Here is a 27478-nt window from a genome sequence, read left to right on the forward strand (position 1 = left end):
CTCCGAATTGAGAGCAAGATGTCTAGATAGCGAGACAATTTTCAAAGAGCTCAAGATGATGTATGCAAATTATTACCATGCAAAATAATATATATCCAGAAGAATTATCGTAAAAATATATTTATAGATCATATTCATTTTAAATATAACTTACATCACATCAATTCTAAATTTACGCCATTGATCTCTCTTTTAAAAGGACTTTTAAGACAAAAAAAATTCTAAGTAGATAGCATTTTTCTATACAAATAACCGTGTATTCCACGTATTACAATTTACTATTAAGCCACTATTGTTACAACATTAATACATTATTATCATCACATATTAACTATGGTTCCAAACTAAGTTGACGAGGAAGGTAAGCTTGTGAAAGCTAAGGTTCATACATTTCCTCTTCCAAACCTTAAAAACTATTATTAGTTTGTTTTTTTGGTTCATATCAGCAAAGATTCAGCAAAGGAATCCAACTGAACTTGGACATCATCTTCTGCCTTGAGAAGTTGTAGGTACTCCTCATAGAGCTTCTCTAGAGTGTGATCAGACATTGGCAACAATTGAGAATGGCATTCGAGGTCCGAACCGTTGACTAGATCGCGATCTTGATGATCATCACCAACAAGAAAGCCAACCCTATTTTCATGATTCACATCATCTTTGAAATCAGACCATGGAACATGCACGACTTCTGTACCAACAAGTAATGATCCTCTGTGGTCTCCCTCATGACTTGAGGAAGAACCGCCACTAATTGTCCAACCAAAACTACCATTCCTTGACATTGAGAAGGAACTCAAGGACTTGATCCTAGTGGGCTTTGGGTTATGAACTTTGAGCTTTTCAATCACTACAACATTGGATTTGGTCTTGTTTTTTTGCTTTTTGTTGTTGCTCCTTCTCTTCTTTGTTTCTTTTAGGTGAGGATCCGATATTTTTTTGTGGGTATTCGGGTCGGTTCCTTGGCTTAAGAGCCTTTTGCTGAGATGGGTGTTCCAATAGTTCTTAATCTCGTTATCAGTTCGACCCGGTAGTCTTCCCGCGATAAGAGACCATCGGTTGCCAAGAAGAGCATGCATTTTGATAATTAGGTCATCCTCATCAGGGGAGATGTTCCCTCTCTTGATATCAGGTCTTAGATAGTTCATCCATCTTAGCCTGCAACTCTTTCCGCATCTTAGTAGACCTTCATGCACCAATAAGAGAGAGAGAAAAAAAAAAGTCCATATATAAGTCATATTGAAATATATGTCTCTAAACATGACTCTAAAAAAAACCCACAAAGCAACTATATATTTGTACATATATAATATATATGCATGTCAAGGGCAGTTTGTCCAACACTGTTGTATTGTTAACCCTCACTCGTAATCTAAAAGCTCAAGTGGTTTGGCCCACTTAAGCCTCATTTGGAAAGTGATAATTTCAGGTAAAAAGTCAATAAAAAAATTAAAAAGTCAACAACTTATATTAAAAAGTCAAATATTCTTTTTTTTCTTTACTTTTTATACATTTTTTTATAAAAAATCGAAAAATCATTCCAAACATACTATTTTTTTTACATTATATTTTAACCAAAAAGTCAAAAAAGTTAATTATTCATATTATCAAAGGGAAATTGTATGTAAGTGAGAGAAGGGAAAAAAAAATACCAACACATGAGAGGTGGAAAAGTTGGCACCTCACGTGTTGGTTATTTTTTTTTTTCTCCTTCTCTCACCTTCATGTAGTTCCTCCTATAATCAACACGCTCTTTTATGTGGGTGTTTGGGAAGTAGATTTTTTTGTAGGTTTTTTAGTTGTAGGATATTATTGGAGAAATTTTGTTTTGTGTTTAGAAAGATAGTTAGGTTTCTTTATGGTTGGATGTGATGTTTGTGAGAAAAAAAAAATAAAATGATTACGGGATTTGATGTGATATGTTGTTTAGATTTTTTTTTTTTTTTTTTTTTTTGTAACCAATTTGTCTTTTAGTGAAAAAAAACAAAAAAAAAAAAACCAAAAAACCAAATTGTTTTTTTTGTAGTACGGTTTTTTTTCTAAGTGAGAAACACTTGCAATTATTATAATTATTGAACAATTGTGAAATTTGAGCCCAAAATTTACTACTTGTTCTGATACCATATTAATTTTTTTTTTAATTTTTTTTTTATCATGACTTAATTAAAAAATTTAAGTTATTAGAAAGATGAACAACTTAATTATTTATATCCTTGACAAACAATAGGACTAGCTGATAGAGTTTCTGGTGAGAAAAGTTCAAATTACGAATATAAATAAACTCCCCGAAATGAGAGTAAGGCTGCATACTCTAAACCATACATTGGTGTGCTAGCTAAACCCTACTTTAGGGTGAAAATTAACTCGACTTTTGTTTTGTTTTTCTTTTTTTTTAATGATATTTATTATGTATCTATTAAGACTAGCTTGAAATGAAAAAAGAGAAGAAAAGCAAGCTAGAAAGAATGGTGTTAGTGAGAGAATTACCAGCTTTTTTAGGCAAAGATCTCCAATTGCCTTCACCATGAAGCTGAATATACTTGGTGAGCAATGCATCCTCTCTAGCAGTCCATGGACCTCTATGCAACCCAACCTTGGAACAACATGGAGCCCTTCCCATCTCTTTTATTATTCACTTTCTAATTTCTCCGTCTTTGTCGTCAAACGAGATATCAACCGATCAGCTATGCCAGAGCGGGCGGCTATGCTGGCCGGAGAAAGATTGACAGAGAGAATTAGAGAAGGAGAGAGAGAGAGAGAGAGAGAGGGAGAGAGAGAAGATTCTGATGATGAAGTTATGATGCTCTGAGGGGAGCACAAGACTAACACAAACATGTTACCCTTTTTAAACCATGGCTATTTAAACAGTGTTTAATACAATGATTGTTTTTTCTTGAAAAAACAAAGATGCTTGGGGTAGAGTTTTAGAATTATAATTTGATAATAGAGTTGTATTTTGAGTTTGTGAGTATTTAAATTATGATTTAAGTGTGAAAAAATTGTTTGGTTATGAGTTTTAAAAAGAGTTTAAATTGAGTGATGTGACTTATATTATTGAAAAGTGAATGTTTTGAAAGTATTTTGAAAAGTGAGTGTGAAATTAATTTTTTAAAACTGCAACCAAACAACACGCTTAAACTAACGGATAGAATTACATTTCAAAAATTTTATCAAACAGAGCCAAAAATAAAAAAGAAATAGAAAAAAGAGGCCACGTATGGGTTTACTACTTGTAGGGAGCATGTGAGTTTTTTGAGCCATCATGTGCGTGGTGCAGGTGCCTATCCACCCTTCTTACTATCTGCCCTTCTCCTTTCCTTCATAAAATAATAATAATAATAATAATAATAATTATTATTAAAAATAATATTTTAAAGAAATTACATGCATTATTTAGGACCAGGGCAATTACTTATATAGGTTGTTTGGTATAATTTATTTAAATTTTTTTATATATTTTCATTTTGAGAGTCTTTACCAAATTATTTAGTGTAATTTCTACTTATAACTTATATTAGGTAGAAATAACTTAAAATCAATACAAAAATCCTCGTAATTTCACCCACAATGTCATGAAATGATAAGTGTCAACTTTTAATTTGTCGCATACTCAATTAAGTAATATTCTACTTCCTTGCCACATCAAGTGGGGCTTTACTTCCTTACTATATCATTATGGGTAAATTTGAGAGTCTCAAATGTAGGTCTCTAGCATTACTCGTTACGATTTTTTTATTAGGAAAATTACAAATTAGGTGTACTTTTTAAAAATAATTATATATACATGGAAAAATTTATGAATTAAATAATTAAAGTTTATAAACTTATCATTAATTGAAAAACAATTTCAACAGCTACACTAATTTGTTAATTTTCCTTTTTTTTATTATTTATTTATTAAGGATGGACTTCTCTCAAATTTAAACTGGAGTTTTACAAAACTTGAGGTGTATCTTTGACTTTTGTGTATAATTTGTTAGATTTTTAATTTTTTTTAATAATTTTTTGACTTTTAAGTTAAAAAGTGATATTGTCAAACTAAACTTGAAAATTTACTTTTTAAAAAGTTTTACATTGACTTTTTAAAAATTTTTACCAACTTGTTATAAAATGACGTACAAAAAAATAGAAAAATGAAATGACTTGTTTTTTTTTTTTTTTTTTTGTGATCTGCAAAGAAAATCTTTATTGATAAAATCAACAAGGAGTGAAAGATTGCATCAATAAAGAAGAGTTTGAGGCTAAAAAGCACCAAGGGCCAGTTGGTCAGTAACTAACAGAAGAGAGGAAGAAAAAAGACTACAACAGAAGCAAAACACCCAGAAATAAATACACAGCAGCAGCCAAGCTTTGCTTTCCAAAAATTGACAGCAGCAGCCTCAGTTGAGAAGCTTTGCTTTCCAAAAGCAGCAGATCACAGAAGCAAAATCACAGAAGTTATAACCCATTACTAGTTTAAAACAATAAACCAGCCAGATGATCACAGAAACAGAATCCTCAAACATAATCCTCAGCAGTTTTAACTTTATTTTGCCTTCCCTATCTGATGGAAACAAAAAACCAGCCTTATTAGTTCTGGGGCAGAAACAGAATCCTCAAGCAGATGCAGAATAAGTACACCAGCCACACAACTATAGCACACCAGCCATACTATCCAACCATGGCCCTCATCACACACCACACAACTACAGCAGAACCCCTAACAGAGCAGACCAGACAATTCAGAAAATGAAAAGACTTTTGTAATTACTTTTTAACTAACATATTGGTTTGGCTCATTTGGCAACAACGGAAATAAGTTGCATACTAACTTATTTAGGTCATATCATTTTTTTATATATCTTTTTATAATAAATAAATAAGTCATAACAAAAATAACCCAAAATAGACTTAAATCACAACCATTATTCTGTAGTCAATAAAGGGAAAATTATAAAATATGAGGTGTTTGGAAAGCCACTTTTTGGAATTTTTGGGTTAAAATACAAAAATAAGTTAGAATAATTAATAAAATAAAATATCACATCAAATATATAATTATTTAACTTTTTCTTTCGCAAATATTATATCTAATTACAAAAAATCTAATATTTTTCTCAAATATAATTATTACAATATACTAAAATATTCAAAAATTAAAATAGGCAACTTTCTAAATACAGGGACCAAACCAATACGGGGACCAAACCAAAGTAATTAAAAGCGGCATACAAGTGGCTTACAACCAAATGATCACCACCGTTGATTTTGTGGCTGCAAAACACGTTTTGAAAACAAAAATGAGTGGGATCACTAAAAAGAGGAACACTAATAGCTCTAAAATGGTGTGAGTCTCACATAATGGGATGTTTTGCTCTTGTGTTTTTTTTTTTTGAATTTCTACCTCATTAGTGATCCATTAGTGATCCTAAATTAGTGGGATGAATCATTGTTGTTTTCAAAAACTCAAATTGTATACGAATCGATCGCTTTCACCATTTCTGTCATTTTTTTTTTCTTTTTTTAGGAATTATTCAGTTTCAAAAATTTTAATTAGACTGTGTGTCTATAAGATAATAGTTATTATTTTATATAATAATATTGAAAAAAATAGAAAATAGTGAATACATAACTAATAAAATTATAAAACATATCACGTAGAATGTAGAACGGAATCTTAATTTTTTTATTTTGTGAAAATGAAAGTTCACTCTCTCGTGCAAAATTTTTAATTCCTTGACCAATAATTGGCCTCGCGTGCTGGGACAATTATTCAAATTTTATTTTAAACACTCATTTTTTAATTAAAATAATTAAGTTTAATTTAAATTTCAATCCTTATTTTAATGACCATGTTAGGTTTGCTTTAAAAAAAATATTATTTTTTTTTCCTGAAAAAAAAAATTGAAACTAATTTTATAAAAATAAATATCAACAAGATATTTTTAAAAATTTTAAAAAGTATTTATAACCTTTCAAAAGATAAAATTATACAAAAATGATACTTAGTGTTTTGATTTTTTTTTTTAGATTTCTTTCACCAAATTAATTTTTATTTTTTTAAAAAAAAAATTCTAAAACAAAATTTTAAAAATCAAATCAAATGTGGCCAATGTAATCCTCCCATTACTCACCATTAAGAAAATTGACATAAAATGCTGATGTGATGATTGTGTGAACAAAAACATATTTTATGATGAGTTGATAGTTTCCGCTTATAATATAATATATTCGTTTAAAATAAGAATTCTACTATTTAAATTAAATTAAAAGTGTATTTTGTTTACACATTTTTATGTGTATAAACAAAATTGGCCTCTACATGGAGTAATTGATATTAGGAAAAGATGTGTCCTCCCGGATGAATTTAACAATTTTTTAAAGAAAAAATTACACATTAGTGATATTTTTTTAAAAATAATTACTAATTCATGAAACAATTTATGACTTTCATCATTAAAATTTATAAACTGTACCATTTGTTTGAAGTTATTTTTACATACATTGAATTGTTTTTTTTCTCTTTTTTAATCTCCCATTCACACGACCAATGATATGTGTAAATATATAATTCATCATATCTAAAAAATAATAGTAAAATTAATTACAAATTATATTAAGAGTAATGTTATATACACCAATTAGTACATTAACCAGTGTACCAATTGATGATGTGACATAATTTAAAATATTTTTGATATTTATAATTTGGATAATGACCGGAGTCAATAATAATATCATAACTAGTATTGATACACTAGTTAGTACGCTAATTGATATATGTAATACTATTTTTATATTAAACTGGACAATTATAATCTAACAACACATTTTTAACTGCAACAATGGTCACACATAAATTCATGATGACTAGAAATAAACAACTTAATTAATACAACCCTTATAATTAGTGATAAATAAGCAATCTAAGCATTTAATATGCTTGACCTCTGGCCTCCAAAGTACAACTGTACACGATTTGGTTTAGAAAATAATGAGATTAAAAGTGAACTACGCTAACAGTCTCTATAGTTTAGTATTTACATTATTTTAGTTATTAATTTTTTAATTGTGACACATTTGATCTTAAATTTTGAATCTTATTCTAAATAAGGACAATTGAAGATACAATTGCTTAATTTCAAAGGCAAAATCATCAATTTAATAAAATATAAACTAATTTGACAAAAAATTGATGAGAAAATGAATCTTATTCAACTTAACAAAAATATCTTCTAAGACAGTGATATTTATATACAACCATTAGTAACTCTAGTAACTAAACTAACTAAGGTACAGTTAACACAACAACTTCTTAACTAACAAACCACTACATGTAAACAACTGCACTATGACCTACAGCAGCTCTAACTGATTTGGTGAGATGTAGTTGCGGTTTCAACTGTAGCTTTGCCTTGGTCAGCTCACATGAGCTAGTATGTGTGGACTGAGCTTCTTTTGCAGATGTGTGCTGAGCTTCTGCAGCTTCTGCAGATACATTATCATGGCCCCTCAAGCTGATGGGAGAGGAAAAAATCATAAGCTTGGATTGGAGGTAATTAAAGCGGGAAATAAACAGAGGCTTGGTGAAAAAATCTGCCACCTGATCAAAAGTAGGGATATGACAAATGGTGAGCTGTTTAGCAGCTACCTTTTTTCTGACATAGTGATAATCGACCTCTATGTGTTTGGTTTTGGCATGAAAAACAGGATTGGAAGACAGAGAGATAACAGAGATATTATCACACCACAATGTAGGAGAAGAACAAGGAACATGCAGGTCAGAAAGAAGCATACCAAGCCAGCTTAACTTAGTAGCAGTGTGAGCCAATGCCCTATACTCAACTTCAATAGAGGATCTAGCCATAGAAGGCTGTTTTTTAGCAGACCATGACACCAAATTTGGATCAAGAAAAACACAAAACCCAGTAGTTGATCTTCTATCTAGAGAATTTAGTCCAATCAGAGTCTGAAAAAGCATGCAGTGTAAGAGGACTAGGACTAAATTGAAGACCATAACCAAGGGTGCCTTTCAGATATCTGAGAAGCCTTTTGACCATCACAAAATGTCGAACAAGTGGTTGGTGCATAAATTGACAAGCAAAATTCACAGCAAAAGCAAGATCTAGTCTGGTGATGGTGAGGTATTGAAGACCTCCGACAATACTTCTGTAGAGAGAAGAATTGGAACAAGGTAAATTATCATTGGGAGAAGAGGGAGTAGATTTAAGAGCCATGGGGAAAGAGTATGGCTTGCAGTCAGTAATACAAATAAAATAATAATATTTATTTATACAAAATGATACGAAAAATTTATATCTATATTCATTAAAAAAAAAAAAAAACTCATCAAAGTGGTTTATTATTTCAAATGTGCCATTTTCATATCATTCATAGATATTTTTTGTATAAAATTTTTACTTGCAACTCATTTTTCATAATTCTAAAAATACCATTCTAAAATAGAGTCAGTAGCAACGTGACACAAAAGAAATTCGTAGTCCAAAATCTCCAAAGAAAGATTAGTCGGGATTTTAATATCTTCGAACAGTCCAGCAGGTTTAGTACTTAGAGATGACATTGAAAGGTTCTCAGATAACATTGAAAGGTTCTTCGAATTGAGAGCAAGATGTCTAGATAGAGAGACAGTTTTCAAAGAGCTCGAGATGATGTATGCTAATTATTACCATGTAAAATAATATATGTCCAAAAGAATTATCGTAAAAATATATTTATGGATCATATTCATTTTAAATATAACTTACATTACATCAATTCTAAATTTACGCCATCTATCTCTCTTTTAAAAGAACTTTTAAGATAAAAAAATTCTAAGTAGATAGCATTTTTCTATACAAATAACCGTGTATTCCACGTATTACAATTTACTATTAAGCCACTATTGTTACAACATTAATACATTATTATCATCACATATTAACCATGGTTCCAAACTAAGTTGATGAGGAAGGTAAGCTTGTGAAAGCTAAGGTTCATACATTTCCTCTTCATAACATTAAAAACTATTATTAGTTTGTTTTTTTGGTGCATATCCAAGATTCTAAATATCGGCCGGTACGTGCCATACCGGCTTGTTCGTACTGGAAAATTGGAGTCTCGAATCGGATACTCACCGGTATACCGGTGAGAATGAATTTCGCGTCCGTAGCGGTCTGAATCCGATACGTGAGCAATACAGTTCCGATACCGGTATAGAAATGAAGTGAAGCACCTGCAAAAATAATTGAGCAAAGATTTGTTCTCTTACCGATTTCAAGCTTCTTCGTTGAAAGTTTGTTCTCTGAGAGCTACACTGCTCTGTTTTGAGGCTGTTTGTATGGACTTTGGAGAACTTCACTAAGAAAAGGTTTGTTCTGTGGGTGAATTTATATGATCACCTATAGACTCAATTACAAAGGTTTGTATGATCAAAGGTGAATTTATATGATCACCTATGATCACCTATTGAGCAAAGGTTTGTCAGAGAAATTCTATTTGTAACTACAAGACTCTATAGGGTGAATTTACGTTGATTAAGTCTGTTTGTAATTGAACAAAGGTTTGTTCTCTGAGAACTTCTCTCACACTCTGTTTGTATTTGTCATGCTCTGTTTTTTCTTTTGGCTGAATAAGTGATGCTTTTGCTTGTTAAGTTGTTGTGTTCGGTTTATAATTTTTTTTTTCCTATGGTTATTTTTTTATTTATATTATGGTATGGGATGGGAATGGGATATATTTTAATATATATTTATGATTGTTTAAATATTTATGTATATATTTGGAGTATTTATATATATTGAAGCAAAGCTCTGCAGATCCCCCATCAACCTTTATATTTGATGTCCCACTTTGTTTTTCTATTTTAGTCTCCTATGTGTTGATTAGTTTCTTTGCAGAGTCCAACATTATATGCACCGAATTCTAAATCATATTTTTCCCATGTAATCATTTTGTTTGAAAAATTATCTAACATTATGATGAGAGGTGGAGGTTAGTATTGTATTAGTACCAAATAAAAACTTGAGACTAAAATAAATACATATCATTTAGTTGAAAATTAGTCAAAAGTATCTTTACATATCAAAACTTTGATTAAAATGTGATAAATTCAGGCTAAAGGAGTCCAAAAAATGCATAAAATTGAGTTTCAGATGGATTGTTAATGATTTTTGAAATTTCACAGTTGCGACGCTTGATACCTGATACGTACTGATCGATACTACCGATACCGATACTCCGCGATCGATACCGTTACGGTGATTTAGACCTTTGTTCATATCAGCAAAGATTCAGCAAAGGAATCCAACTGAACTTGGACATCATCTTCTGCCTTGAGAAGTTGTAGGTACTCCTCATAGAGCTTCTCTAGAGTGTGATCAGACATTGGCAACAATTGAGAATGGCATTCGAGGTCCGAACCGTTGACTAGATCGCGATCTTGATGATCATCACCAACAAGAAAGCCAACCCTATTTTCATGATTCACATCATCTTTGAAATCAGACCATGGAACATGCACGACTTCTGTACCAACAAGTAATGATCCTCTGTGGTCTCCCTCATGACTTGATGAAGAACCGCCACTAATTGTCCAACCAAAACTACCATTCCTTGACATTGAGAAGGAACTCAAGGACTTGATCCTAGTGGGCTTTGGGTTATGAACTTTGAGCTTTTCAATCACTACAACATTGGATTTGGACTTGTTTTTTTGCTTTTTGCTGTTGCTCCTTCTCTTCTTTGGTTCTTTTAGGTGAGGATCTGATATTTTTTTGTGGGTATTCGGGTCGGTTCCTTGGCTTAAGAGTCTTTTGCTGAGATGGGTGTTCCAATAGTTCTTAATCTCGTTATCAGTTCGACCCGGTAGTCTTCCTGCGATAAGAGACCATCGGTTGCCAAGAAGAGCATGCATTTTGATAATTAGGTCATCCTCATCAGGGGAGATGTTCCCTCTCTTGATATCAGGTCTTAGATAGTTCATCCATCTTAGCCTGCAACTCTTTCCACATCTTAGTAGACCTTCGTGCACCAATAAGAGAGAGAGAAAAAAAAGTCTATATATAAGTCATATTGAAATACGTGTCTCTAAACATGACTCTAAAAAAAACCCACAAAGCAACTATATATTTGTACATATATAATATATATGCATGTCAAGGGCAGTTTGTCCAACACTGTTGTATTGTTAACCCTCACCCATAATCTAAAAGCTCAAGTGGTTTGGCCCACTTAAACATCATCTAGAAAGATAATTTTAGTTAAAAAGTTATTAAAAAAATTAAAAAATCAATAACTTATATTAAAAAGTCAAAATTTTATTTTTTTTCCTCTATTTTTTGCACCTCTATTTTTTGCACATCTTTTCGTAAAAAATTAAAAAATCATTCTAAACATACTAATTTTTTTTAACATTATATTTTAGCAAAAAAGTCAAAAAAATAATTATTCATATTATCAAAGGAAAATCATATATAAGTGGGAGAAGGAAAAAAAAATACCAACACATGAGAGGTGGAACAGTTTGCACCTCAAGTGTTGGTAATTTTTTTTTTCCCCTTCTCTCACCTTCATATAGTTCCTCCTATAATCAACACACTCTCTTATGTAGGTGTTTGGGAAGTGAATTTTTTTGTAAGTTTTTTAGTTGTAGGATATTATTGGAGAAATTTTTTTTTGTGTTTGGGAAGATAGTTGGGTTTTTTATGGTTGGATGTGATGTTTGTGAGAGAAAAAATAAAATGATTATAGGGTTTAATGTGATATGCTGTTTAGATTTTTTTTTTTTTTTTTTTGTAACCAATTTGTCTTTTAGTGAAAAAAAACTAAAAAAAAAAAACCAAAAAACCAATTTGTTTTTTTTGTAGTACGTTTTTTTTTTTCTAAGTGAGAAACACTTGCAATTATTATAATTATTGAACAATGGTGAAATTTGTGCCCAAAATTTACTACTTGATCTGATACCATATTAATTTTTATTTATTTATTTATTATTTTTTTTATCATGACTTAATTAAAAAACTTAAGTTATTAGAAAAGATGAACAACTTAATTATTTATATCCTTAACAAACAATAGGACTAGCTGATAGAGTTCCTGGTGAGAAAAGTTCAAATTACGAATATAAATAAACTCCCCGAAATGAGAGTAAGGCTGCATACTCTAAACCATACATTGGTGTGCTAGCTAAACCCTACTTTAGGGTGAAAATTAACTCGACTTTTGTTTTGTTTTTCTTTTTTTTTAATGATATTTATTATGTATCTATTAAGACAAGCTTGAAATGAAAAAAGAGAAGAAAAGCAAGCTAGAAAGAATGGTGTTAGTGAGTGAATTACCAGCTTTTTTAGGCAAAGATCTCCAATTGCCTTCACCATGAAGCTGAATATACTTGGTGAGCAATGCATCCTCTCTAGCAGTCCATGGACCTCTATGCAACCCAACCTTGGAACAACATGGAGCCCTTCCCATCTCTTTTATTATTCACTTTCTAATTTCTCCGTCTTTGTCGTCAAACGAGATATCAACCGATCAGCTATGCCAGAGCGGGCGGCTATGCTGGCCGGAGAAAGATTGACAGAGAGAATTAGAGAAGGAGAGAGAGAGAGAAGATTCTGATGATGAAGTTATGATGCTCTTAGGGGAGCACAAGACTAACACAAACATGTTACCCTTTTTAAACCATGGCTATTTAAACAGTGTTTAATACAATGATTGTTTTTTTCTTAAAAAACAAAAACAAAAAAGCAAATGCTGAAGAATAGAAAAAAGAGGCCACGTATGGGTTTACTACTTGTAGGGAGCATGTGAGTTTTTTGAGCCAACATGTGCGTGGAGCAGGTGCCTATCCACCATTCTTACTATCTGCCCTTCTCCTTTCCTTCATAAAATAATAATAATAATAATAATTATTATTATTATTAATGAAAATTATATTTTAAAGAAATTACATGCATTATTTAGGACCAGAATAATTACTTATACAGGTTGTTTGTCACAATTTATCTAAAATTTTTTATATGTTTTCATTTTGAGAGTCTTTACCAAATTATTTAGCGTAATTTTTACTTATAACTTATATTAGGTAGAAATAACTTGAAATCAATGCAAAAATCCCCACAATTTCACCCACAATGTCATGAAATGATAAGTGTCAACTTTTGATTTGTCGCATACTCAATTAAGTAAGATTCTACTTCCTTGCCACATCAAGTGGGGCTTTACTTCCTTACTATATCATTATGGATATATTTGAGAGTCTCAAATGTATGTCTCTAGCATTACTCGTTACGATTTTTTTATTAGTAAAATTACAAATTAGGTGTACTTTTTAAAAATAATTATATATACATGGAAAAATTTATGAATTTAATAATTAAAGTTTATAAACTTTATCATTAATTGAAAAACAATTTCAACAACTACACTAATTTGTTAATTTTCCTTTTTTTATTATATATTTAGTAAGGTTGGACTTCTCTCAAATTTAAATTTGAGTTTTACAAAACTTGAGGTGTTCATAGAGCTTATTATGAGTTTTATTTCGATGATCCAAGTTGTTTATTTTGTAGGGCCCTCCGTATATCATTCATAAAAAAATAATTCGATTCAATAATTATAATTTCTCATTTTATTGCATTTGTCTAAAAAAATATGATTGATTCGGTTTCATTTGGGAACAGATTATTTTAGTAAATTTTAAATTTTTTTGCTAAAATATGAGGTAAAAAAAAAGTATGTTTGGAATGAATTTTGACTTTTTTACAAAAAGATGTACAAAAAATATAGAGAAATTATAATCTTTGACTTTTGTGTATAATTTGTTGGATTTTTAACTTTTTTAATAATTTTTTAGCTTTTAGGTTAAAAAGTGATATTGTCAAACCAAGCTTGAAAATTGACTTTTTAAAAAAATTTACATTGACTTTTTAAAAAAACTTTACCAACTTTTTATAAAATGACGTAAAAAAATAGAAAAAAATGACTTTTTTTTTATTTTATTGGTGAAGAAAATCTTTATTGGTGAAACCAACAAGGAGTGAAAAATTACATCAATAAAGAGGAGGTTTGGGCTAAAAAGCACCAAGCGCCAATTGGTGAGGAACCAACAAAAGAGAGGAAGAAAAAAGACAACAACAGAAGCAAAACAGCCAGAAATAAATACACAGCAGCAGCCAAGCTTTGCTTTCCAAAAATTGACAGCAGCAACCTCAGTTGAGAAGCTTTGCTTTCCAAAAGCAGCAGATCACAGACGCAAAATCATAGAAGTTATTACCCATTACTAGTTCAAAACAATGAATCAGCCAGATGATCACAGGAACAGAATTCTCAAACATAATCCTCAGCAGTTTTAACTCTATTTTGCCTTCCCTATCTGATGGAAACAAATAACCAGCCTTACTAGTTCTGGGACAGAAGCAGAATCCTCAAGCAGATGCAGAATAGGTACACCAGCCACACAACTATAGCACACTAGCCATATTATCCAACCATGGCCCTCATCACACAACTATAGCACACACCACACAACTACAGCAGAACCCCTAACAGAGCAGACCAGGCAATTCAGAAAATGAAAAGACTTTTGTAATAACTTTTTAACTAACATATTGGTTTGGCTCATTTGGCAACATCGGAAATTAGTTGCATACTAACTTATTTAGGTCATATCATTTTTTTATATTTTTATATATCTTTTTATAATAAATAAATAAGTCATAACAAAAACAACCCAAAATAGACTTAAATCACAACCATAATTCTGTAGTCAATAAATGGAAAATTATAAAATATAAGGTGTTTGGAAAGCCACTTTTTGGAATTTTTGGGTTAAAATACAAAATAAGTTAGAATAATTAATAAAATAAAATATCACATCAAATACATAATTATTTAACTTTTTCTTTCACAAATATCATATCTAATTACAAAAAAATCTAACATTTTTCTCAAATATAATTATTACAATATACTAAAATATTCAAAAATTAAAATAATCAACTTTACAAATACGGGGACCAAACCAATACGGGGACCAAACCAAAGTAATTAAAAGCGACATACAAGTGGCTTACAACCAAATGATCACCACCGTTGATTTTGTGGCTGCAAAACACGTTTTGAAAACAAAAATGAGTGAGACCACTAAAAAAAGAAACATTAATAGCTTTAAAGTGGTGTGGATCTCCCATGATGGGATGTTTTGCTCTTGTGTTTTTTTTTTTTTGAATTTCCACCTCATTAGTGATCCATTAGTACTCCCAAATTAGTGGGATGAATCATTATTGTTTTCAAAAACTCAAATATTATACGAATCAATCGCTTTCCCCATTTCCTGTCATTTTTTTTTTTCTTTTTATAGGAATTATTCAGTTTCAAAAATTTTAATTAGACTGTTTGTCTATAAGATAATAGAAATTATTTTATATAATAATATTGAAAAAAATAGAAAATAGTGAATACATAACTAATAAAATTATAAAACATATCACGTAGAATATAGAACGGAATCTTAATTTTTTTTATTTTTGAAAATGAAAGTTCACTCTCTCGTGCAAAATTTTTAATTCCTTGACCAATAATTGGCCTCGCGTGCTGGGACAATTATTCAAATTTTATTTTAAACTCTCATTTTTTAATTAAAATAATTAAGTTTTTAAATTTCAATCCTTATTTTAATGGCCATGTTAGGTTTTCTTTAAAAAAAATATTATTTTTTTTCCTGAAAAAAAAATTGAAACTAATTTTATAAAATTAAATATCAACAAGATATTTTTTAAATTTTTAAAAAGTATTTATAACCTTTCAAAAGATAAAATTATACAAAAATGATACTTAGTGTTTTGATTTTTTTTTTAAAATTTCTTTCACCAAATTATTTTTTATTTTTTTAAAATAAATTCTAAAACAAAATTTTAAAAATCAAATCAAATGTGGCCAATGTAATCCTCCCATTACTCACCATTAAGAAAATTGACATAAAATGCTGATGTGATGATTGTGTGTGAATAAAAACATATTTTAGGATGAGTTGATAGTTTCTGCTTATAATATAATTAGAGATAATCCGTGCCGGAAGGCACTGACAACAATTTTTTTAATATCACGTGCTACGAAACTTAGTGGTAATAAATCAATTCAAAATGATAATATTACTCAGATTTAAAACTTTACCTATAAGAAACTGAAATTGTTTCTACACATTGAATTAACGAAAACATTTATGAATTTCAAATAACAAATTTTAAAATTAAAGTCCAAAAAATGAATTATATATTTCAATGTAACACAAGCAAAGAATCTAGAAATATTTGCTAAACTTAAAGTCCAAATAACAAATTTTAGATTTTTATCCACGTCAAAATAACACATAAATACGCTATAGCAAGTTAGAATGGGATAACTTTCAATAAAAAAAACATTATTGAATTAGTATCGTTTTTGCTTTATCAAATTTCAATGCCTTCAAATAAAGGTCAATGAACATTTTGGTACAAAACAATCATCCTAGCTAACCAAAAAAAAAATATTAATCATTTTGTTTAGAATGAGAGAGCCAACCAACGACACACATGTAGAAGCAACGTAACCCAACGTTTCTAATATGGATCAGTCACCTGCAATAAAATCACTCGTTTAAATCCGCTTTAAAAAACCAATAGCTTTGAAAACTTACATCAAAATACATATGAGAAATCGGAAGAAATTGTAATGAAGAATAATTGCATCAAAAGAAACTGTAACATGAAAAATCGCATCAAAATACATATGAGAAATACAAAAATTAATAACTATGAATTAAGAAGAATTAAACATACCTATTATGGTCAACTGAATTATGTCATTCAATGATGAAGTGAGAATAGACATATGTATCCATTACTAAAGTAAACAAATGAATAGAAAAGCAAATAAATCATACAAACCGCCAAATAGAATTAAACTCAAATTTTGTAAGGGGAGCGAATAATTAAACTCAAATTTTATTAAGACTAAGAGTCTTGTTATAAGGAAGAAGAATTTTTGAAAGTTGTAAAATCAAACAGAATTAAATTTTAAAACAATTAAAGCTTACCTTGTGTGAAGATCCTTTTTTGGATGATCATACTCCTTTGAATTTCTATCCATGTAGTAATGCATATCTCATTTTCTAGTTGAAGCATTATGTATAACAATTAGTAGGCAACAAAAAAGAATCAAACTTGAAATCAATGTTAATGGACAAAGCTAACTAAAATTAAACCTAAGGTTCATTAAATAAAATTAACTGTACTATTTTTTTAAACAAAGATAACAACCAAATACTGATAAAAGATACTTACCACAATTGACAAATGAAAGAAAGAATGAAACTGAATGAAACGGAACAGTTAGAAAGAGAATGAGAAAAACATAATTAATACTCCAAATGATATAAATAGAATAGTTACTTAGGGGAACTAAATTAAACAAAATAAAGATAAGTTTCCGAAAATCAGTACATGAAAATTGATTTTAGAAACTCATTTAGAAACCCATTATAATAATCGCGTTGGTTCATTTATCATTTTCATATTTTTGAAATCAAAACCATTTAAAAACACATTTAAATCTAACCCATTTTAAAAAATCATTACATGAAGATAGGTTTCTAAAATCTAAACCATTTCAAAAAATCATTACATGAAATTCACGGCTTTTCCTCACCTCATACCCAACACCACCTTTGCCTCAAACCAATTAATTGATCTGCCTACTAAAAAAAAGAAAAGAAAAAGGGATTAGTTAGTTTGTATGCTTTGTAGGTGATTGATAACATGCTAGTTATTAAGTGAGGATAGAGAAAAGTGAAAAAATAAAACTTTATTATAAACACACCCAATAAAACTTAAGAATATAAAACTTTATTGATAGCCCGTGCCTGAAGGCACGCCTAATAAAACTTAAGAATATATTTTAATTTTATTATAGACAAAAACCAAAGTGTAAGCTTCACATCAACACTGAAGTGTATATCGCCTGCTAAACAAAGCACACAAACCAAAGCTATTGTACACATGTTAACGTTTTATAATCCCAAAAAAAAAAAAAATTACTAAACACCAGATAAAGCACACCAGCAAGTGTTTTGCAATCCCACAAAAATTAAAATTAAACACCAAACAATGCGCACCAACCAATACTCTGCAATATAAAAATATTGAAATTAAAATGGACACCAACCAATACTCTGTGATTCAAAAAAATTAAAATTAAAATGCACATTAGTTAGTGCTCTACAATCTCACCAAACAATGTACACCTCCTAGTACTACTACTGTCAATCACATTTTAACAGTTCTTTGCAAATTATAAACCCAAAATATAGTGAGAAAAATAGAGGAAAAAAAATGCATTGCTATAATTTTTTTAACCACAAAGCACTCCCATATAAAGACCACTTAAATGGTGAAATTTACTCTCTATAAAAAATAAAAATAAAAATCCCTAAAAAATAGCCAAATTAAAAGGATTCGAAAAGAATAAGTCAGATGGATTAAAGTCATTTTCAAATAAAAAATAACTAATGCTTGGCTATGTCCAAATCACGTCACATAGTAAGCAATGAACTTTCTAACTGCTAAAAAATATGCTAATTCTTGTGGTACCTGCTCCCATGTTCTTCACCTTTTTTCCTCATCTACTTTTACTATCTTCTCTAACGCACTTGATAAAAAATAAGCACCATATTTTCTCTTACCAATTGAATCATATTTTGAAAAAAATGAGTTCACATGTAGGAAGAACAATGGGACAACAAAAGCAATACACTATGATTTTGTTAGCTTTTATTCCACTGGGGATTAAAACAAATGTGATAGAGACGGGGAAGGGAAAAAAACGTTTGCAATTTATAGTTTCTTTGTAAATTAAATGGATATAAACCAAAAACCCAAATAAATTCAAAAGAAAGAAAGATTAAGGAGAGAAGAGGAGGAGAGAGGTGGAGGGAAAAAAAAAAGCACAAAATACCAAAAAATCCAACAAAAGACACAATACGTAATATACCCCAAAAAAATAAATTTTTTACAATTTTGAGTAATGAAACAGATATAATAAAAAACAAAAAAATCGCTTAGAGCTTATACCTTCGATTATATCGAAAACCCATAAATTGATGACCTACAACAAAAAGACACAACACAACATGAAAATGGCGGAAAGAAACAAACTGAAATTTAGGAAAAAAAGAAGCAACCTATGACAGTTTGTAATAAGGTGCTCATGGCCAAAACAATCAAATCCAAAATTCAAAACTTATTTTATTTAAGAAATTCAAATCAGAACTTGCAAAATGAAATTGAGTAATGACAATTTCCATCTCAGCAAGCAGAAACTAATTCTTCCAATCCAAAATAGATGTATCCACCATGTTCCCATTTTCATCTCCACTTCTCCCTTCATGCTTCTTGTTTTTCTGTAAATCCAAACTCCAAATAATGTGTCCAAGGATTTGGCAACTAAAACTAAGTTAACAATGACAAACTCAATAAAACATTGTGATCCATTGACAAACTCTCTCTCACCTTCTTTCTCTATCTATAATTATCTTTTGATATCAACAAAAGAAAACACATATTTTGAAACTATCATTTCCTAATGTGTACCCTTCAAAATCAATCAAACAGTAAGTCATTGAAAAAGAAAACTCTCCTTTTAAAAAACTCATCTCTTCTATCATTTCATTGCAAAATCAATAAAACATTGTGATCCACTGACAAACTCTCTCTCACCTTCTTTCTCTACCTATAATTACATTTTCATATCAACAAAACATAACACATGAAGCATTTGACCCCCTTGGGGTCACTCAGTATACCCTCATTTCTATTTACATTACATTAACAAAACAATTCACACCTTAATTAAATGTACAAAATAGGTAAAACAGAGAGTAAGCCATTAAAGGATTCAAAATAAATGGCACAATATAGTAGATTAAATTAAACAAACCTGAGAGGTTAAATTAGGAAAAGGCAGAGTAGTGTAATACATGCCAAATGGCAGAGTCACACTTCTTAGATTTGTGACGACCATCGATTCTCCTCAAAGTGTAACTGATGATCTCTTGGTTGAGTCGAAGTTAAACAACCATAAAAGATGCTTGTTATGTCCCAAGTAATACACGACAAACAAACCCAGCCAAAAACAAAAATAGCCGTCAGCCATACAACAGCCGAGTTCAAAAGAGGAGATGAGAGAATACTGAAATTACCTTGTGAGTGCAAGTTCGACCGAATACAACAGCGACAAAAGGAAATTGAAAAACAGAAACCAAATATATATACTTGCAAGTTCCAACATCGACTGGTCAGTTATCACATCAATTTCAATCTACAATATGTTTTTGTAACTTTTAAAACCCTAGGCACAAAAGCTTGATTTAAAAATTCATGGATAGCATTGAAAAATTCTCTCTCTCTCTCTCTCTCTCTCTCTCTCTCTCTCTCTCTCTCTCTCTCTCTCTTTGAGGGATGAGATTGTATACGTGAAATTGAGGAATTAAGAAGAGTTTACAATTCATGACATAACTAATAAAATTAAAAGAAGGTACAAAATTTGATAGGAGCAAAGAGTAAATTAGGCCTTTGGAAACAGTCTGAGAGTAATCAGAAATGTTCTATTTTTATTTTTTAATACCTCTGTCAGTTGGATCGCCTGATTTCTTTTCAGCAGCAAGATATGAATCCTCCGTTACAAACCCAAAAAACTTAATAGGTTGCAAAGAGCGTTATATAATATGATAATCCAATCCACATTTTAGAGAGAGAGAGGGGAGGTTTACTTTCGGGCCGGTATTGTGATTTATGGGTGGAAAACGCCAAACCCACCAATTTTCCACCCATAAATCAAAATGGGATTGGTGGATATTTCTGTAATTTGGTGTGGCTCAAGTGTATGATAACATTAACATTAACATTAAATAATGGGATTACTATCCCAATTGAGGATAGTGATTCCCTAGATCTAGACATTCAATTTAAAAATAAATAAACAAATAAAGAATGCTGATCCGAATCCAAACCCACCAAATTTTTTTTTAAAAAAAATGGAACCCAGATTGGTGGCATATAAGCCTACCAAACTTTAATAAATACTTATAATTAATATAAGAAAAAAAAATAAAAATAAAAATAAAAGAAAAGAAGAAAAAGAAAAAGAAAAAGAAAAGCCTATAAGTAAATAGACGATTACCTGGATACGAAGCTAAATTAGCGTGTCTGGGACGCGCTCTGCTACAGAGTGATTGAGCAGCAAAAAAATAATTAATCCATTCAAAAATCCAAAATCAAACACTGGTACTGGCTTTGCACCCGAAAATACTTTAAACTTAATGTACACTTATTCTAACCAATCCTAATAATTATGAGTTGTTTTGAAAAGTTGGTTAAAAATTGATTTTTTGTATTTTTAGCTAATAATGTTCATCTAGAAAATAATTAATCTACGTGTTCCTGAAGACTTTTTTATAACATAGGTCTGTTGTAAAAAGATTGGTTCGAATTGCAATGTCATTTACATATATGACCCAATACCTTCTTGTGGTTCCATTCCGTTTATTAGATCAAGTATGGCTAATATTAAATGCTTTGAAATAGATGCAAGTCATACAACAATTAAAACCCCACTATACACTTGCCTGGATTCTCCAGTTATATGTTGAACGAAAATCACAAACCCAAACCCAAATAAACTACCAGTTCAAATATAGATCCGGTTATATGTCGGGTGGAGAACAAAGTTCTTGGTGCTTGGATGGGTTTAATAAACAAATGACCCGTAAGAGACCCGTGAAAGAGAGAATGAGATGAGAATGGAATTAATTGTAGAGAATGGAATTCAAATAAAATGTATTAGATTGATTCAAAAAATTGTGTATTTGAGAAAATGGAATTCTAATAATAACTGTATCAAACCCAATCTAAATGGCCCATAAACAATCTAAACTAATCCTAAAAAGATAGATGAAACATGACATTCAAATTAGCCTCTAATGAACATAAATCATCAAAACACCATAATAAATCAACATAAATCAAATTAATTCACAATAATAATAATAATAATAATAATAATAATAATAATAATAATAATAATGACAATAATAATAATAATAATAATAATAATAATAATAATAATAATAATAATAAATACAGTAAAAAAATTAAATATGATGAAGAAAAATGAGATCCTGGAATAAGAACCAATGCCATAGATACTACCCAATTCAAAGCTCTTAGATCTGGGTATGTTCCCTCCATTGGAAGAATTGCCCTCAATCCTTAGCTTTGAATCAAAATCCTTCTCCATATTAGCTACCGGTGAACAGGATAGAGCAGATTGTTTTTTCTATTTAATATATAACCTAGAAACAGGCTATGTGTTGGATGGCTTGTGACTCAATGTAACGACAATAAAGAAAATCAAGGTCAAATGTAGATTATTTAGCTTTAAACTCCAATTTTTTCTTTGTTTTTTCTTCTTTCTTTTCCAAAATAGTTAGCTAATTTTTTGATGAGGCACATGATCACATTTGAAAATATTTACATAAGTAGTGTTTCAAAACACATAAATTATTATTTCCTAGAAAAAGAGTATGAACTTACGAGAAGAGTAGGGTAACTCAAAGCTCCATTAATACCAATAGCCATTGTAAGAGATGCAATCATGTTGAAACCAATTGCACGCAGCCCTGCGATAGAAACAAAAAGAAAAGGGGAATGTTTACACTTTCCTTTCAAAGTATAAAACCAATGACATTTAGAATTGACACTCCGTTTGGAGGGTGAGAAAGGAAAAGAAATGATTGTGATATCTCATTTATGAGAAAAAAAATATATTTTCACTATCAAGAGAGGGGGATATGAGTGGAATTTTTATCTTTCTTCGGGCAATCTTGTAACCAATCAACTAGTTTCTCACTAAATCTCATCACTCTAGGTAAAAATACGATCAACTTGTTTCTCACTAAATCCCATCACTTTTGGTAAAAAATGAAACAGACTTGTTTTGGTTCATGAATTTTGAGAAGGGATTTGGAAAGAGAGAGGAAAGATGTCTGAAATGTAATTATATTTTTCTCACATTTCACTAATCTTTTCCCTTTTTTATTTCCAAATCTCCAAACACAGCCTTAGTAAACAAATTCTCTTTCTCACCATTTCTCACTCAATTTATAAACAATTGATAAATTGAAAATGAGAAAAGAGTTCACTTTTGCATCATTTCTCACCAAACCACCCCATCCAAACGTAGTGTGAGACAACTCGTGACCCGACATTTTTCTGGGCAGCAGAGTGATTCAACCAGCCACCATATTGGCATGGCCAAAAACAAAACTTGGGAAACTTGAATAGTGAAGGCGATAGCCCTTGACCAACAGTTTCATCTTGACAAAACGCACAAAAACAATCAAATCAAATTTTCTGTCTTTCTTTCCTCATTATTTTATTTTCGTGAAGGTGAAGTTATGGTCCAGTAGGAAGCAAATGATAGCATGACAAAGTAAATGCATGGAAATTACCAGTATATGTCTTCCAAGGGTAAATGATTCCATTGTCGTCCATGTCAAAAAAGGCCACATGTTGCTGAAGAACACTCAACCCATAATTCTTATGGCCTGGTGTTCCATTTGGATGGTCTGTATCCGGAGCAGCCAATGCTCTTGCCAAATCTGAATTCATGAATGCCAAAGAGACACATTAGTAGCATAAAGGTGGAGGCTTTTTGAGACTTCATTAGCACCAAGATAAGTGGGTGAGATGTAAATAAGATATAGTATTCATTTTACTTTTTACACACATTTTCTCCTTTTCATTTTAAATTCTTACCCAAATACATGATATAAACGAAGCCTAATGACACATATTACACATTTGATTCAAGTGTGTTTGAATTTTTTGAATATTACACATATTACACATGATATAAACGTAGGCTTTTTGAATTTTTTTCTAAAAATAATGTGTTTGATTCATGAATTTATGTAGAAATTTATAAAAAAATAGGAAAGAGATAGATTAAATAGGAATAAAATATAGTTAAATTTTACTTATATTTTTCCTTTTCTTTCCAAATAGCTACAACCAAACACAGTCTAAAATTTTAATTCAGTGCAATTACACCCTCACGCTTAACCACTAATTATTTTTGTAGCCACTTTTGAGTTTTGTGATTACAAAGACAACCCAAACTTTATCTTGGACAACCAAACTGCAATTATTGTGAACCTAAAAAAACTTGTCTAAAATCACAAAACAATGAGCTTCCAAACCAAACAATCAGTATAACCGTTTATTCTTTACTCTCAAAAGTGAGAAGAAAATGTTTCAATTAAGTGGCTCTCAAAAGTACAACCCAATAACCCAAATGCTAGTGTAGACGTCCCCGAATGTCCCGGGAGGAAAATCCCACCCAACCCCCCCCCGGGTTTTGTTCATTGGGCTCACTACAGTTCAGGGCTCAATGTCACGGTTCTGTATCTAATCTCGCAGAGTGCAATGCAAGACCGATGAATCATCAAAAAGTCCAAATCCGGCAAATCATTTTTGAAAATAGATTTTTTTGAAAGAAGTGCCAAACATGGACTGCTTTGCCAAATACAGAGTCGCCACCTAAATATTTTATTTTGGAAAATTTAGGAAACTCTAACTCGTTGCCTAAGGCCACGTGTCCGTCATCACCAAAGTTGCCTCGTCTCGGGAACTTGGGTACGATTGGGGAAGGTCACTTCGTGAGCACCCCCGCTCGCCCGATCAAAGATCGACCTCTACTAACCATGATATCTAGTTTTGAAAACTTTATGCGTTCTTATTCCGGTTATTAGCCTAGATTTACTATGTGATGCGCACAGCATACAAGTATAGACTGGATCGCTTGAATTGGAACAAAACGTTTCATGTCTATTTATTTTGAAAATGGTTTGATGGTGCTACCCGCAAGTAGGCTAAGACGTGGATTTGCCACCCTCGGGTGGGCTTAGAAAAACATGATTTTGCCACTATTTAGTGGGCTTAAAACACATATTTGATGAATTGTTCCAATTCAAATAACCCAACCTTCACCCACAGGCATTCAGGCAGATATATCACATAAGCAATTAGCCTCATGGTAAGCATGCTATCATGGCAGTCACTCACACGCATGCAAGGATGCTAAAGCATAAAACTTACCGAGTACTCCAAGCCAAAACAGAAGCTAATTAGAAATCCATGCATGATCCCAATTATACAGAAATGCCTAATGCAACGCATGCAAAAATGCAACTATAGCAGGCTCAGCTATTCTAGACATGGCATATGAAATGCTACAGCTAGCATGTATTCAACTTGGAATTGAAAATACAATGCAGTTAGTATGATGTGCCGAGCCCGGTGCATGCAAAACAGATGAATGAATGCAAACATGCTATCATACTGTATGCTAATTGAAACATGCCCTAATCTAACCATCATAAGCGAGTAAATAAAAGGGAGAAATATGTGGGGTTGGAAGACATACATCACGCACACGCACACTTATTATAACATTGCCCTCGCGCAGAGGGTCCGAATAAATAATATACAGTCCCAAATAAATAATTACAGTCCAAATATGTACAAAACCCTAATTAATTAACAAATTAAATTAGGAAAGCAATAAATTGGCATGCAAGCCAGGGACTGCCTCAAATCTGCTCCGAATGATGAATGATGCATGCTCCGGTTGCCTTTGTCGGAAAATCCCTTGTGATGCCCCGGTTTGCCTCTGTTTGCAATTGTTCTTGGAATGCGTGCCAAGCTCCGGAAGGCTGTCGATTTCTGATTTGCTGCAACAGAGAGCAACAAAGGGGCATGACAAAGTATTTTCACATATGTATGCATGACTACTCTTCAGGGAGTGTAGTCCTCGATCCTCGTGCCACCAATCACGCATATCGATGCATGATGGCCGAGGAGTCGAATTGCACGACTCAATATGAAATGAATGCACATATAAACACAACAAGACCTAAACTCCATCATGGATAATCCGGAGTGTAGGTGACTGGGAATTGAGACACGTTCCGTCACTCGAAGTACGAAACGTCCCTCGTTTCCCGTGCTCGGGCTAACTCCTATCCCAAACACAATGCAATATGCATGACATGCATGAATGCAATTCTAACATGCAACCTAGCATACACAATGCTATGAAATGGCATACACGATGCACGAGGTAACATGGCATACACAATGCGCTAACATACAACCTAGCATACACAATGCTATGAAATGAAATGGCACACACAATGCATAATGGACTTACACCAACATGAGTGGACCTCATCCATACTCACATTAGTGGCCATCAGATGAAAATGAGACTCTCGAAGTACGCGCACGCATGCACGCAAACCGAGGACCGAACCTAAGCATAACATGCAACTCTAACAAGGCATGGCAAGGCATGGAATATGGTATGCAAACATGCGAATTTAAGCGCTGAAATATGCTACAAAACAGCCCCGAAACATGGAAACATGGCACCCGATGCATGGAATGAACCTCGAAATTCGAAACTAGGCACATGGAATGACTTACAGCTATACAAAGCATGCATTATTTGATCATGAAGCATGAAGATAGATGCAAGAAAGTCCCGAAACATGCATATTTCCAGTTTATAACAAGTCCTAAAAATAAACGCAAATAGGGCTAACCTATCATGCAAAAAAGGCCCTAAAAGAGAGATTAAACACAAAGGGACAGCAGTTGGCTCCAAATGGCAAAGATCCCTCAACAAAGTTGAATAGGGGCTCAAAACAGGGCACTTTACAGTTTACATCAAGCCACAAAAATAATCAAAAATAAGGCCAAACTATCATGCAAGAAAAGGCCTAAAAGAGGGGTAAAGAGACAAGTGGCAGCTGCTGTTCTCAAACAGAGGAGATCCTTTCAACAATTTTGAAGAGGGGCTCAAAAAAAAATATTTTACAGTTTATGGAAAGGTCCAAAACAGCTCACAAATAGGCCTAAAATACTATGCAAAAATTGTCTTAAGAGAGAGATAAAGAAGCAAGTGATAGCAGGAGGCCTCAAACAGAGAAGATCCCTTCAACAATGTTGAAGAGGGGCTCAAAACAAGATATTTTACAGTTTATGGAAAAGTCCAAAACAGCTCACAAATAGGCCTAAAATACTATGCAAAAATTGGCCTAAAAGAGAGATAAAGAAGTAAGTGGTAGTAGGGGACCTCAAACAGCAGGAGGTCCTTGATCAAACATGAAAAGGGGCTCAAAATATGACTATTTACAGTTTGGGTCGGAGCCCAAAAATGCTAGCAAGTATGGCTTAGATACAAAGCAAAATAAGGCACAAAAGAGGGAAAATGGGACTCACCCTTGTAGACCAATGGACTAGCAGCTCTTGGACCAATTTTGAGAGCTCTTCACCTCTGGAAAGCAGCCTCAAGTTGCTGGAATGGAGGATGGAGGCCTTGTGCTATGAGGTGTAGGGTAAATGGTGTA

General features: G+C 31.7%; 2 protein-coding genes and 3 long non-coding RNA genes across 12 annotated transcripts; all 5 read right to left on the bottom strand.

Annotated features, from left to right (window-relative positions):
* Window positions 1-202: 202 nt before the first annotated feature.
* LOC114288512 (uncharacterized) lies at window positions 203-2903 on the bottom strand. 2 transcript variants are annotated; one of them, XM_028232031.2, is made up of 2 exons: window positions 2485-2903; window positions 203-1183 (listed from the first exon to the last, which is right to left on the bottom strand). In XM_028232031.2, exons 1-2 carry the CDS (start codon window positions 2615-2617, stop codon window positions 438-440), a joined length of 879 nt encoding a protein of 292 aa, XP_028087832.1. In that variant the 5' UTR covers window positions 2618-2903; the 3' UTR covers window positions 203-437. The 2 variants fall into 2 exon arrangements, with proteins under 2 accessions (XP_028087832.1, XP_028087833.1); XM_028232032.2 differs by having other exon boundaries at window positions 203-1155; window positions 2485-2816.
* A 1240-nt stretch (window positions 2904-4143) lies between these two features.
* Window positions 4144-12735, bottom strand: LOC114288515 (uncharacterized). 7 transcript variants are annotated; one of them, XR_014362714.1, is made up of 4 exons: window positions 12312-12622; window positions 10176-10995; window positions 9111-9208; window positions 7169-7493 (listed from the first exon to the last, which is right to left on the bottom strand). XR_014362714.1 is itself a non-coding variant. In XM_082917188.1 (2 exons), the coding sequence occupies exon 2, from the start codon at window positions 10955-10957 to the stop codon at window positions 10250-10252; it is 708 nt and encodes a 235-aa protein (XP_082773314.1). In that variant the 5' UTR covers window positions 10958-10967; window positions 12312-12622; the 3' UTR covers window positions 9997-10249. The 7 variants fall into 7 exon arrangements, 2 of the variants coding, with proteins under 2 accessions (XP_082773314.1, XP_082773313.1); XR_014362712.1 differs by having other exon boundaries at window positions 7169-8145; window positions 12312-12616; XR_014362716.1 differs by lacking the exons at window positions 7169-7493; window positions 9111-9208 and adding an exon at window positions 4144-4540.
* Window positions 12736-16361: 3626 nt separating this feature from the next.
* LOC145820693 (uncharacterized) lies at window positions 16362-17132 on the bottom strand. Its single transcript, XR_014362720.1, has 2 exons — window positions 17048-17132; window positions 16362-16589 (listed from the first exon to the last, which is right to left on the bottom strand). It is a non-coding gene; the product is annotated as an uncharacterized LOC145820693 (long non-coding RNA).
* A 437-nt stretch (window positions 17133-17569) lies between these two features.
* LOC145820692 (uncharacterized) lies at window positions 17570-20094 on the bottom strand. The gene is made up of 3 exons (XR_014362719.1): window positions 19945-20094; window positions 19080-19113; window positions 17570-17707 (listed from the first exon to the last, which is right to left on the bottom strand). It is a non-coding gene; the product is annotated as an uncharacterized LOC145820692 (long non-coding RNA).
* Window positions 20095-22227: 2133 nt separating this feature from the next.
* On the bottom strand, window positions 22228-23665 carry LOC114288514 (uncharacterized). Its single transcript, XR_003638296.2, has 3 exons — window positions 23516-23665; window positions 22599-22684; window positions 22228-22357 (listed from the first exon to the last, which is right to left on the bottom strand). It is a non-coding gene; the product is annotated as an uncharacterized LOC114288514 (long non-coding RNA).
* Between the last annotated feature and the right edge of the window lie 3813 nt (window positions 23666-27478).

This window comes from Camellia sinensis, chromosome 2 (assembly GCF_055761805.1).
Source record: "Camellia sinensis isolate YWXY chromosome 2, ASM5576180v1, whole genome shotgun sequence".
In the NCBI taxonomy this organism is placed as follows: domain Eukaryota; kingdom Viridiplantae; phylum Streptophyta; class Magnoliopsida; order Ericales; family Theaceae; genus Camellia; species Camellia sinensis.

Coding starts and splice junctions, on each gene's coding strand:
- LOC114288515 (XM_082917187.1), bottom strand. CDS start 12,444: ATGGGAAGGGCTCCATGTTGTTCCAAGGTTGGGTTGCATAGAGGTCCA. Junction 10,996..12,311: donor ATCTTTGCCTAAAAAAGCTG/GTAATTCACTCA, acceptor TGGTGCACGAAG/GTCTACTAAGATGTGGAAAG.
- LOC114288512 (XM_028232031.2), bottom strand. CDS start 2,617: ATGGGAAGGGCTCCATGTTGTTCCAAGGTTGGGTTGCATAGAGGTCCA. Junction 1,184..2,484: donor ATCTTTGCCTAAAAAAGCTG/GTAATTCTCTCA, acceptor TGGTGCATGAAG/GTCTACTAAGATGCGGAAAG.